This window comes from Hyperolius riggenbachi, chromosome 6 (genome assembly GCF_040937935.1).
Source record: "Hyperolius riggenbachi isolate aHypRig1 chromosome 6, aHypRig1.pri, whole genome shotgun sequence".
Taxonomy (NCBI): domain Eukaryota; kingdom Metazoa; phylum Chordata; class Amphibia; order Anura; family Hyperoliidae; genus Hyperolius; species Hyperolius riggenbachi.
Window position 1 is genome coordinate 94,527,114 of NC_090651.1, and position 13,552 is coordinate 94,540,665.

The window sequence follows — 13,552 nt, forward strand, 5'->3', positions numbered from 1 at the left end:
TTATTATGCAGTACTAACGATAAATAGCAATAAGCGCATCTTTTTAATGCGGCGCCATTTTTATGCATAGGCGCTGTGCGCCATTATTCACTGATCCGACCACCATGGGGGGTTTAGGGTTAGGCATAAGTAGAGGGAGGGCTCTGGGTGAGGGTAGGGATAGGTTTAGCCATAGTAAAATACTGGTAAATGTTTTATTTGTAGAATATTGCTAATTTTAGCAAGATTCTACTAGCGGCAAATCCCTGCGTCCATTTCCCCTTCCCCCCCCCCTTTTTATATGTATGCCAGTAGTGATATCATGGGACCTAGCTTTTCAAAATAATATCAAAAGCAAATGAGATGGGGGAAAGACAGGGGTGCCATTTTTTATTTTTGCTTCACAAAAAATAACAAAAAATTGTCACAATCTTTGTTCCTGGATAATTATTAGATATAAAAACAAAACATAGTCTAAAAAATCAAATATTAGAATCTAGTCAGCCGACAGAATAAATTAGCGCACATGCTGACAGAATAAATAGGAGCATACAGGATCCAATTATGAATCCAGGCAAGCTTTACAATCATCACTGTCATTTTCTCATCTATGGTTGTGTGCTGTCCCATGTCTATTGTCCATATCTGCAGCAGCAGCAGATCAAAAATCACACTTCCCTTCAATCCCTTGCACCTTATATTCAATATTAAAAGCATGTATTTGTACTGAAGAGTATGTTAGTGTAGAACATGATCCAGAGCAGGCAGGAGATGGTTAATGAGCGATTCTCTGCACTGCTCCCTGATCATCATTATTCACTGCAGAGGAAAGGACTAAGCGCAAACAGTTATTAGGGATATTGGAGGCGGAGAGGTTATGCCTGGATCAGACGTCACATGACTGTCAGTGTTTTGGTACCCATGCAGGCAGGATAGTTCTCAGCATCAGTCAATACTAGGAATGGCAGGGGTATGGTAGTAGATACAAGCAGCTCCTAACACATGTGTTACATTGCCTGACCAGACGACTGAGGGGGGGATTAGCAAGGCTGGGACTGAGCTGTCACACAAACGAGGACAGGAGGCTTGGTGTGGGGAGATTACTCGCCAGGCGGGGGTCCTTTCTCTCTGGATAATGCATCAAAGCACTAAACTCCGTTCTCTGAGCCTGAGCTGCCCGGCGCGCACCACCGATGAGATGGATGCTACATTAGGGGGTCAAGACACAGAGAAACTGCCCCGGCCATGTGGGTCTAATCTGGGGTAAGAATCACCATTTTCAAAAAGCCGCCTCCACTCATCTCCTTTGTCCTGTGTTGTCCCAACCTCCACGATATGCTTATTCTTCATCTTGTAAGACATTTGCCCCTGTGTTAAACTCCTCATCCACCCCGTAGCCCCCACATTTGTGTGTGAAAAGTGTAAAGAGGTCGCTATTAACGCAAATTAAGCATGCCGCAAGAAAGGCGGACGTTGATGGTGCATTCAGGGCTAGTTAATGTTGTGCGGGGCGGACGTATTAGCATAAAGCTTAACGGGCTTCAGTGTCTTGCTGTCAGCTCTCAGCATTCTGCCGCGAAGGCGAAAGACCTTCATCTTACGCTGAGAAAAAACTGTGACTGGTAATGTGTGGTTTGTATAGGCGCTTCCATAACGCATAACCTCACGGCTGTCTTTTTATTCTTGATTAATGTTCTCTGATTTTCACCAATGTAAACAGACTATTTCTCTCTCTCTGAAAGCAGACACAGACGAGCTGTGTAAACAATAAGTGCTCTAAAAGACCTGCTTCACGCAGGCCGAACCAGGCAGAGAAATATGCAAGTTAGTTGGGAAGTGCCTGTTCTCAAACAATGCTTTTTTTTTATCAAAGGAAGCTCGGCAGCTTCCCCTCTGCATGACTCATGACATTTTATCATACATTGTGGCTGTCTACATCAGCCTGGAACAGAAAGTGAAGCTGAGATGATCACAGACGGTTTTTGTATGAGCAAAAAAGTGAGAATGGCGGTCTCTGGGGACTGCATTTCATTTGCAAAATCCTGATATTTCATCCAGGAGGACGATGATTAGGCAGAGGAGACAATAGCAGTCTCTTGTGGATTCTGGTGAGCCGTTTACTGCAGACCCATCAAAGCGGAAAGAATTGATCCACGCTTGGCTAGTTCTCTGTGCTATAAAATATACTTTGCATGTCTCCCACCAGCATTAGGCTGATCTATTGACCGGAGTGCCGACGGGGGTGGGGGGGGATGCTTCTTTTAATTTATTGCTGTACTGCAGTGCAGTTGCGCTAATATTTAGCACCACTACCAAATTGATCAATTTGAAATTCACCTTTCTGTCTTGTTTGAAGATTCAGTAAATCTTTCACCTGCATCTTTCCCCAAAACGGGAGATGAGGCGATCTATATTTAATTTCAGTTTTATACAAGTGAAATCTAGCACAGCCATGCGGGCGGTTATTTAGAATCACATGACTGAGAAAATTCTAGAATAGGAATAGAAGTAAATTGCTGCTGCTGTTCTGTCTTAACGCTACTAGCTGACCTCCATAGGGGTGAAATGGGAGTTAGGTGAGCAAGCAGTCTACAAACATGCACACTTCTATAGCAGGAGAAACCAGGTTTGTGGACTGCATAGACATCTCATGTCCTGATCAGTTAATGGTCTCTGCTGCAATATGAAGGTGCGCACAATGCCACCTCCTTCCTGTCCAAATCATCAAGACCACTGCATGATCAGCCGATACAGAGACAGGCATGTCCACCAATGATTTTCCACCATTGCCACTCCAAGAAGCGCTGCAAAATAGCATAACCAATAAATACTTCATAAGATAATGTGAGAAATTCAGGGGTGGATTGTTTTTGTATCTAAAGTGTTATAGACATATCACGTAGTTGTCTAGACTTCACCAGGCCACAGAGAAATGTACATTTCCATATTTATAGTTCACACAATATGCACGCAGTCACTATTAAGAAAGATGTAAATAAGGCGCCTTAGTCTTATTAACGTCATTAATCCAAGGGCTTTCACAACGACAATGACATGCAAAACCAGCAAAACAGGAAATTAGAAACAGGAAACCACTGTCTGTAAGGCTGACTTTTGAGAGAGAGACAGTTCTCACATGATAAAGAAAGCGTGAAAGATAGTGCTCTTCAAATGTGAAATGAGTATTATGTACCTGCCACATAAGTGCAAACTTGTGTGTGTGTCTGTGTATAGATATATGGATAAATATGACTGAATAGAAAAGTTAGAGATAAAATGAGGTGGAAAAAGAATGCCTATAAGGCCTTAAAACAGGAAGGGACCGAGGTTGCACTAAGCAATTATAAGGAGAGCTATTAAACTTGTAAAAAAGAAATTAGGCTGGCAAAGATTAAAGCTGAAAATCAAATTGCTAGGGATATCAAATCAAATCCAAAGAAGTTAAATCAACTGTAAAAAAAAGAAAGGTGGACTGTATTGGACTCTCAAAGGATGATGTAGGGAAGTAATTGGTGGGCGACCAAAATAGGGTGGAGCTATTGAGTGTTTGCTTTGCTTCTATCTTCACAAGGGAAACATCATTGTTGCAAATTACAGATGTCTTCCAATATTAATATTAAATACTTAACGCAGGATGGAGTGAAGGCAAGACTAAATAAAATCAAATCTGATAAGGCACCTGGCCTGGGTGGAAAACCTCCTCTTGTGCTAAGGGAATTCAGTTATCGATAAAGCCCTTTATCTTATCTTTGACTCTCTTTCATGTGGGATAGTTGAAATAGATTGGCATACAGCCCATATTTTTCCATTATTTATTATAGACCTGTAAGCTTAACATCAGTTGTGTGTAAACTATATGAGGGGTTCCTTAGAGATGCTATACAAGAATTCATAGCAGATAATAAGCTAATTTCTCAGCATAGGTTTACTAAGGACAGGTCTTGTTTGACTAACAATCACAGCTTTTATGAGGTAGTGAATGCCAGTGCGGATATTAGGAATGTTCTGCATGTAATATACTTGGACTTTGCATAGGCCTTGGATACTGTTCCCCACAACAGTCTGGTGCAAACATTGAGGATGCAAGGACTGGGGAAGAGTCTGTGTGCATTGATAGGGAACTGGCTAATGGACAAAAAGCAACGAGTTGAGGTCAATGGATCATATTCAAAATGGTTGACAGAAGTAGGGTCCTACAGGGGTCAGTACTGGGTCCAGTACTCTTCAATTTATTTAATAATGACCTAGTAGATGAAGTAGAAAGTAATGTTGCTATTTTTGCAGATGATACAAAATTGTGCAGAATTATCAACTGTCAAGAAGATAGTGACCAATTGCAGAAGGATAGGATGGCTATATGGGTACATAAATGGCAGATACATTTCAATGTTGAAAAATGTAAAGTCATGCATTTTGGTCATACCAACAGTTTAGCACCACACAAAGCGTATTAAATGCCAAGCAGCTGCAGCTAAAGCAAATAAAATGTTGGGATACATTAAAAGGAAAATAAAAACTTGAGATGCTAGCATAATACTGACCCTGTTTAACTTTTTAGTAAGGCCACATCTGGAATATGGAATTTAGTTGTGGGCACAGCATTACAGGAGGGACATTGCAGTTTTAGAGCAGGTGCAGAGACGAACAACAAAACTGATTAGAGGGATGGAAGGTCTCACTTACCAGGAAATGTTAGATAAACTGAGCTTCTTTAGCCTGGAGAAAAGATGCCTTAAAGAGACGACGAGGGACGCATCCATGCTTATGGGGCTAAAGGAAGCCCCGGCTAAGTAAAAAAACAGCCCCATTCTTCATATCTGGGCCTCTTTAAGGTGGCCGTACATCAGGCGCCTTTGCGGCCGACCAACCATCCCCTTCGATTTTTATAATCCGAAGAAAATCGGTGCTGCCAAGTGCATGCCCGATTGATGATGCAGCAAATGTCATGCTAAAATTGGTTGCAATAATAGGTCGGACATGCTGCAAGATGTCGGGCCGATTTGCTCGATCGGGTGTGCAGTGGTAATGGCGAGCAATAAAGGGACAAGCAACAAACACAACGAAGCCCCCGCTGCTTTTCCAGCAGTGTGTATGTGTGCTGTAAGTGTGCATTTATACATGACCTGTCCTGTGTCGTGGTTGCTGTCTGTCTTCCGCCACTCTTCATTTAGCCGCATACACGCTGCTGGCACATATGGCATGTGACGTTACACACGTGCAATACCAGCAACATGTATGTGGTTAATTGAAGAGTGGTGGAAGATAGACAGGCACTGTGACACAGGTCAGGTAATGTATAAATGCACACTTACAGCACATTTATCCTGTACATTACATACATACATACACAGCGGCAAGGCAGGTTCGGCCGATTCATCAGAGATGTCAAGCTGAAATCGATCAGGTATCAGCCTGTGGTGTATAGGCAGCTGACAGATATCTCTCTAATCAGATTCAATTACAGATTTGTCTCTTGGTCGAATCTGCCCATCATCTTTAGGTGTATGACTACCTTTAGATGAGAACTAATTAACATATTTTTATAGAGGGAAATATAAAAGCTTGGCAGATGAGCTTTTTGTCCCTAGGCTTGTGCAAAAGTGTGTGAAAAGGACTAGGGGACATTATCTGTGTATGGAGAGAAATGTGGAATGTACAGTACAGACCAAAAGTTTGGACACAACTTCTCATTCAAAGAGTTTTCTTTATTTTCATGACTATGAACACTAGATTCACACTAAAGGCATCCAAACTATGAATTAACACATGTGGAAGTATAGTACATAACCAAAAAGTGTGAAAGAACTGAAATATGTCATATTCTAGATTCTTCAAAGTAGCCACCTTTTGCTTTGATTACTGCTTTGCACACTCTTGGCATTCTCTTGATGAGCTTCAAGAGGTAGTCACCTGAAATGGTCTTCCAACAGTCTTGAAAGAGTTCCCATAGATGCTTAGCACTTGTTGGCCCTTTTGCTTTCACTCTGCGGTCCAGCTCACCCCAAACCATCTCGATTGGGTTCAGGTCTGGTGACTGTGGAGGCGCAGCACCCCATCACTCTCCTTCCTGGTCAAATAGCCCTTACAAAGCCTGGATTTTGGGGTCATTGTCCTATTGAAAAATAAATGATGGTCCAACTAAACGCAAACCGGATGGAATAGTATGCCGCTGCAAGATGCTGTAGTAGCCATGCTGGTTCAGTATGCCTTCAATTTTGAATAAATCCCCAACAGTGTCACCAGCAAAGCACCCCCACACCATCACACTTTCTCCTCCATGCTTCACGGTGGGAACAAGGCATGTAGAGACCATCCATTCACCTTTTCTGCATCGCACAAAGACACGGTGGCTGGAACCACAAATTTCAAATTTGGACTCATCAGACCAAAGCACAGATTTCCACTAGTCTAATGTCCATTCCTTGTTTTCTTTAGCCCAAACAAGTCTCTACTGCTTGTTGCCTGTCCTTAGCAGTGCTTTTCTAGCAGATATTCTACCATGAAGGCCTGATTCACACAGTCTCCTCTTTACAGTTGTTCTAGAGATGTGTCTGCTGCTAGAACTCTGTGTGGCATTGACCTGGTCTATAATCTGAGCTGCTGGTAACCTGCGATTTCTGAGGCTGGTGACTCGGATGAACTTATCCTCCGCAGCAGAGGTGACTCTTGGTCTTCCTTTCTTGGGGCGGTCCGCATGTGAGCCAGTTTCTTTGTACCTTTTGATGGTTTTTGAGACTACACTTGGGGACACTTTCAAAGTTTCATCGTGTGAACCAATCGTGTGTTTTTAAACGTTTTCTTTTAGCTCTAGGACATGGCGGACAGGTGAGCGGTTAGGGAGGGACCCCTGTGGGAGGGATGCCTGCACGGGGCGGTCCTGCTAGCGATGCAATCTTGCAATGGCGTCCAACTGAAGCCTCCCACCTGAATGCTAATGGCTGCTAGATGTGGTATGGCAGGTAAAGGGTGTATGACAGTGCATCCTGATTGGCTGACGAGCACCTGCTGACCAATTTCAAATGTAGCTGGATGCATGTACTGCTGTGTTCTATTGCTTGTGTGTGTTGAATTTGACACTTTCAAAGTTTTCCCAATTTTTCGGACTGACTGACCTTCATTTCTTAAAAGTAATGATGGCCACTCGTTTTTCTTTACTTATCTGCTTTTATCTTGCCATAATACAAATTATAACAGTCTATTCAGGAGGACTATCAGCTGTGTTTCCACCTGACTTCTCCACAATGCAACTGATGGTCCCAACCCCATTTATAAGGCAAGAAATCCCACTTATTAAACCTAACAGGGCACACCTGTGAAGTGAAAACCATTTCAGGTGACTACCTCTTGAAGCTCATCAAGAGAATGCCAAGAGTGTGCAAACCAGTTATCAAAGCAAAAGGTGGCTACTTTGAAGAACCTAGAATATGCCATATTTTCAGTTGTTTCACACTTTTTGGTTATGTACTATACTTCCACATGTGTTCATTCATAGTTTGGATGCCTTCCACGTGAATCTACAATGTTCATAGTCATGAAAATAAAGAAAACTCTTTGAATGAGAAGGTGTGTCCAAACTTTTGGTCTGTACTGTATTACCACAGGAAGTAGTTATGGCAAATTCTATATCTGTGTTTAAGGGGGGCTTAGATGATTTCCTTGCGTTGAAGGACATCCATGGCTATAATTACTGTATAATTCCCGGCGGTGTTGATCCAGGGATTTTATTGCCATCTGGGGTCGGGAATACATTTTTTCCCCTTTTGTGGCTAGTTGCACCATGCCTTGTAATGGTTTTTCACCTTCCTCAGGATTAACAGGGATATGTGAGGGTGTAGGCTAGTGTTGTACCTTATTTTCTGGGTGAACTTAATGGATGTATGTCTTTCTGACAGATGACATGAATAACATTTAACATTGGACAATGGACATTTAACATTGTTCATGTCCTTACAATGGCACCTGAAAGTGGCAGGGTAATATTACAAATGAATAGTCAGCTCTTCAAGGGAACCTGTATTGAGAGGTATATGGAGGCTGCCATATTTATTTCCTTTTAAACAATACCAGTTGACTGGTGGTCCTGCTGATCTCTTTGGCTTCAGAAGTGTCTGAATCACACACCAAAAACAAGCACGCAGCTAATCTTGTCAGATTTTCATCAGAAACATTGGATCTTCTTTGAGGGTGAAGGGCAGGGATGGACAAATGTTTTGGGGATCGGGATGCATTGCAATGCAACCCACTGCTACTCTCCCTCATCCTCCTTCCCTCCCTCCCTCCAGATTTTGTGCAGCAAGGATGATTTGTTAGACTTCACCCAATCGCTTGTTTCAGCGGCGATCTCCATGGTGATGACCGCATCATGTGACATGCTGGTACGTAATGACAGCATGTCACATGACGCCGCAGTTGCCATGGCGATCGTCGCTGGAACAAGCAAGTGGGTGAGTTCCTTTTATGTTGCTTGCAGCATGCAAATTTAAAAGGTCGGCAGAAGGAAGAGAATAAGAGCAGAGGAAGCCGGAGCTCCAGCATCGGGCCAGCTGTATGACGTCTGTGGGCTGAGTGTGGCCCATGGGCCGTAGTTTGCCCAGGTCTGGTCTAGAGCGAAGGATATGAGAGGTAGAGGATCAGCTGGAGTGCCAGACAACTAGTATTGTTTAAAATTAAATACATATGTCAGCCTTCATATACTTATCACTTCAGGTTCCATTTAAAGGTGATGTACCAGAAGCAGGAAAAAGGAAGGTGTTGTGGGTGTGGTTAGTATCTACCAACAGTGGTCCAAAGAAGGACAGCCAGTGAACTGACAATAGGGTCAAGGACACCCTAGGCTCATTGATTTGTATATAAAGAGTTGAGTACTGCAAGTGTTACTGTTTTCATTTGTATTAATAGCAAATTCTTATAAGATTAGCTTTTAGAAGGGATCCTCTCTTCTTCAGATCCTGAGATAACTGTACTGAATTCTATCTGAAGATGGGAGGTCAGCCATAAGAATCAATGTTAATGCTTGGTGATGCAAATGAAAAGAGTATCATAATGGTACTCGGCCCCTGTTTTATGCTGTTAGTGCACTGACACGGCTACAGTCATCTTATTTAGCATCGTTAAACAATCAGCAATGGTTTCAGGCACATCATGCACTTCATCAGCATTTTGTTACATCATGTTCTGGGGTAACCAAGTGCCTGAAGCTACTGATGACGAGGGACGTGGGACCTGAACTAGTCAGACCTAAATGCTCCAGATATAATTAGAGATCATAAGATGTCCTGCAATACTAGCCGGACTTTAGTTAAAACAATCAATGTTAGGTGGAAAGTGTTTTGCAGCTCTCCCTTTGGTTACACCGGACCCCTGCCAAGGTTCCTGAAAGTTAGAGGATAAGCAGTTGTTGATTACAGTTCTATAGACACGCCCATAACCTAATTTGTTTAACGAAAATCCAGGAGAACTTGTATCTGTTGATAAAGTTCTTTCCAGTGGAGCATGCATTCAACAGCAAGTGGACATCCTTTAATTCACCAACCCTTCAGCAAACATCACTGGGGTCAGATATGACCTTGGCAAGGGTCGTCTGTCACCCATCAGCAAGCAGTTTTTTAAAGTGGACCTGAACTCTTGCACAGGACAGAAGGAAAATGTAGAAAAATGCATCCTAAATGTATTTAGAGAGTTTAGCCTGTTTAATTCCCCCTCATTTGTGTCTAATCACAAGTTGTAATTTGATCCTACCCTGTGTCACCTGACTGCCTATGGCAGATAATCAGATAAGTCGATTTGAAAGCACAGGCTGTAAACAATATGTCTGTTTCCATGAATCAGGAAGCAGAAATTGTGCAAATTTATTTTAGGATTTGTATCAGCTGTAACAAATACATATTTTTTTGTTTAAAGGAAACCAGAGATGAAACCAGAGATGAACGTTTCACACAAAATAAACAGTCGATAGCTTGTACAGTATAAAAGCTCTACCTGATAATTTCGCCACTCTGGTGTGGCTTTTTTAGTGTTTTTATCCATTATTGCTCTAGGAAAAATCCAATATGGCCGCCAGCTCATATCCCTTCTGCTTCTGGGTTATGAGTTGTTCTGGATGTGCTGTCTAGGCTACATGGGACTAGGCTGCTGCAGCCTTTCATCTGTGTGCTTTCATTTTGGTATGATGTGTAGCTGCCTGTAGGAAATGTCTCTTATAGGAATGAAACTGCAGTCATCATCATTATCTATGCAGAGTGCACACAGAGCACACAGATCACATTGCAGCCACACTTCTCTGTTTCAGAGCTTCTCTCTCAGCAGAAGCAGCCCCTCCCATGTCATCAGAGCTCTCAGTATGCAAAGCAGTAAAGCTGAGCCAGGAGGGGACAGGCTTGGGCTTGAAAAGACTCCACAGAAGAGTGACTCAGCTATAATGTTTCCAGGTCAAACCTAGACTGAAGGCTCAGTCGGGGATTCTTATCACAGCTGATAACAGACTAATTAAGCAGATAAGAATGAAACTAAAAGCAGGGTAGGTGTTTACTGTCATGTTCCCACTGATAAATGTAGTAAAATACATGAGGGTGCTTCGTCTCTGGTTCTCTTTAAAGGTTATTATGCTGTTGTGTATCTTTTAGAGCAGAGAGCATTTCTGAGTTCAGGTCCACTATAACAAAACCAGATTTCTGATTATATCATATTAGTAAAATTAGGCCGATGATGTTTCCACTTGTGTAAATTATGATGGTATAGTGAATTGCACTATTGCAGTGCTAGGGCCATGGGGTTTGTATTTCAGCCAAGACACTACCTGCATAGAGTTCTTAAATTTTCCTCAAGTTTTCATCAGTTTTCTTCACATCTTAAAAACATGAGTTAATTATGAGATGGGGTGGGGGTTGTGGCCTTGGAAGGTTTTTCAAAGAATGAATGTTCGCTAAGCACTCACTCTAATCTTTTATCTTCTGCATGTACCGTATATACTCGCATACAATCCGAATTTTTGACCCCCAAAAAGGGGGTCAAAAGTTGGGGGGTCGGCTTGTATGCGAGTCTCTATTGTGGTGGTGGTGGTCCGCGGCGCCCCCCGCCCGCTCGCTCCCTCCCTCCCGCTCGCTCCCTCCCTCCGCGGCCGCTGCTGCTATTACCTCTTCAGCCGGCGGCCGCTTCCTCTACTGCGGGTGCCCCTCTCGCTCTGCTCGCCGTGTATCACAGCAGCGCGCCCGGCGCTGCTGCTGTGATGAGGCAGGAGAGAGTGGTTCCCCTGGTAACGGCGACGCCGTTACCAGGGGAACCGCTCTCTCCTGCCTCGTCACAGCAGCAGCGCCGGGCGCGCTGCTGTGATACGCGGCGAGCAGAGCGAGAGGGGCACCCGCAGTAGAGGAAGCGGCCGCCGGCTGAAGAGGTAATAGCAGCGGCGGCCGCGAAGGGAGCTGCGGGCGGACGGGAGATCTGGCTAAACTGGGCATTATACTGGCTAAACTGGACACTTTACTGGCTATACTGGGCAGTTTACTAGCTATACTGGGCATTATACTGGCTAAACTGGGCACTATACTGGCTAAACTGGGCACTATACTGGCTAAACTGGACACTTTACTGGCTATACTGGGCAGTTTACTAGCTATACTGGGCACTATACTGGCTATACTGTGCACTATACTAGCTATACTGGGCACTATACTAGCTATACTGGGCACTTTACTAGCTATACTGGGGCACTACCTACCCATACTGGGCACTATACTAGCTATACTGAGGCACTACCTACCCATACTGGGCACTATACTAGCTATACTGGGACACACTGGGGGGATCACGCGGCCTGCACCAATCCAGCATTTCCTACCCCCGGCTTATATGGGGGTCAATCATTTTTCCCTGTTTTTTTAGGTAAAAGTTGGGGGGTCGGCTTATATGCGGGTCGGCTTATATGCTGGAATGTTATGTTTATTGGAAAGAATAATAAAAAAAACTGAAGACTTATTAAGAAGATAAATGTTTTGGTAGCAGAAGGAAGAGTCTACAGTGGCTGGCACCACCTTCAGTAAAAATGTGACTTTTTATTGAAAATGTCATTAAAATGATATACAGGAATAAAAAAAATGGCCACTGCAGCCATTGCAACCTTGGGCTGTGGCACACCGCATGTCTTTTTTGCATTGGGTGCTCCTCCACTGATTTCTGGTAGAAGAAGTAACATTTTCTAAAAAACCTACAGTTGCAATGGAAGTGTTAAAGGACCGCTATTGTATAAAATGTAAAATACATGTGTACATATACATGTAAGATGTACACTTCTCTCAGATTCGAATACATTTCTCTTATGTTGCTGTTACTTATAAAAGGAAATATATCAATTGTCCTGAATGGCCATTGATCATGTTGAATTTGTAAACTACCTGATGTGGAACACTAAGCCGGCAAGCCCAGTGTCTAGTAACATTCAACCCTTTCCTACAAAGCATGACATTGGGGTCGATTCATAAAGCATTACCGCATCCGGTAATGCAGAAAACAGCTGACTTTACCGAGCACTTAGGAAAATGTCAACTCATAAAAGCTGTTACCGCATGAATAGCTGAAATACCCGAGCAGTGAGGTAAATTACTGACTAATTACCTTAACACATGTCAGTAAATGTTAACTTAAAAAGATTAGAACAGGCGATGATGGCACGGAGGAATACCGCTTGCTTTGAAGTGGTGATAAGAGAGCGAAGTATGTGTGGGACTATGTGACTCACAAGCAGAAGCAGTGACATCTCCCCCCAGGCAGCAGCAGAGCGATAGGAACAAACAAGGCTTCCCCTGAATACCTTAGGCTGTGTTTAACCTCTTGGGTTACTGTTTTTAAGGGCCCGTTCACACTTAAAAGCGCAGAACGCCGGCGATTACCGCCGGCGTTCTGCGGGAGTGATTTTCCCGCGATCAGCGCGGAAAAATCACTGGACACTGCGGTGGTTTTGGAGCGATCGCGATTAGCGTGCTATGCACGCTAATCACGATCGCAAATCGCGGAACGCTCGTCGCCGGCAAACCGCTGCATGCAGCGCGGTTGCGGTTATCGCTAACCGCAACTGCGGCAGTGAGAACACTGCCACCCGCTACATTGTGTAGCGGTTCTTGCAGAACCGCTAGCGGTTTGCCGTGAGCGGGAATCGTGCGATTCCCGCTCAGGTGTGAATGGGCCCTAAGCTGGAAGTGAACACCACAAAGCATGGCATGTATAAAATTTCTTGAAGTTTTTCTAAGCTGTGGCAATTAAATAGATTGTTAAGAAAGACTAATATTCAGAGCATATTCAGGGCAAGCAGAGGCAGTATAACAAAAAATGCACAACTAAAGGGAAGTTGGGATGCCTCTTTTATTGTAATGCTGTCTCTTCTCATGTTTCCGACAGTTTACTTCGGTAAATCACCGAACTTCTATCGCTACTGTGAACATTTTTATGAATTAACACACAAAAGTCTAAAATACAAAATGCAGTATTTTCCCGGCCATATTTTTTACTACACAGCCTTTTATGAATTGACCCCAATGTCATAATGTAGGCATACCCCACTTTCTGCGTGATTTCTCTCTGTAGA

At 43.4% G+C, this 13,552-nt stretch overlaps 1 protein-coding gene across 3 annotated transcripts in view; it reads left to right on the forward strand.

The window, feature by feature from the left end:
* Positions 1 to 940: 940 nt before the first annotated feature.
* LOC137521001 (regulator of G-protein signaling 8-like) overlaps positions 941 to 13,552 on the forward strand; it is a 102,698-nt gene continuing 90,086 nt past the window's right edge. For all 3 annotated transcript variants that reach the window (XM_068239686.1, XM_068239688.1, XM_068239687.1), the window contains exon 1: positions 941 to 1,242. In XM_068239686.1, coding sequence (XP_068095787.1) covers positions 1,115 to 1,242 — 128 coding nt within the window. In that variant the 5' untranslated portion in view covers positions 941 to 1,114. The remainder of the gene's footprint in view (positions 1,243 to 13,552) is intronic.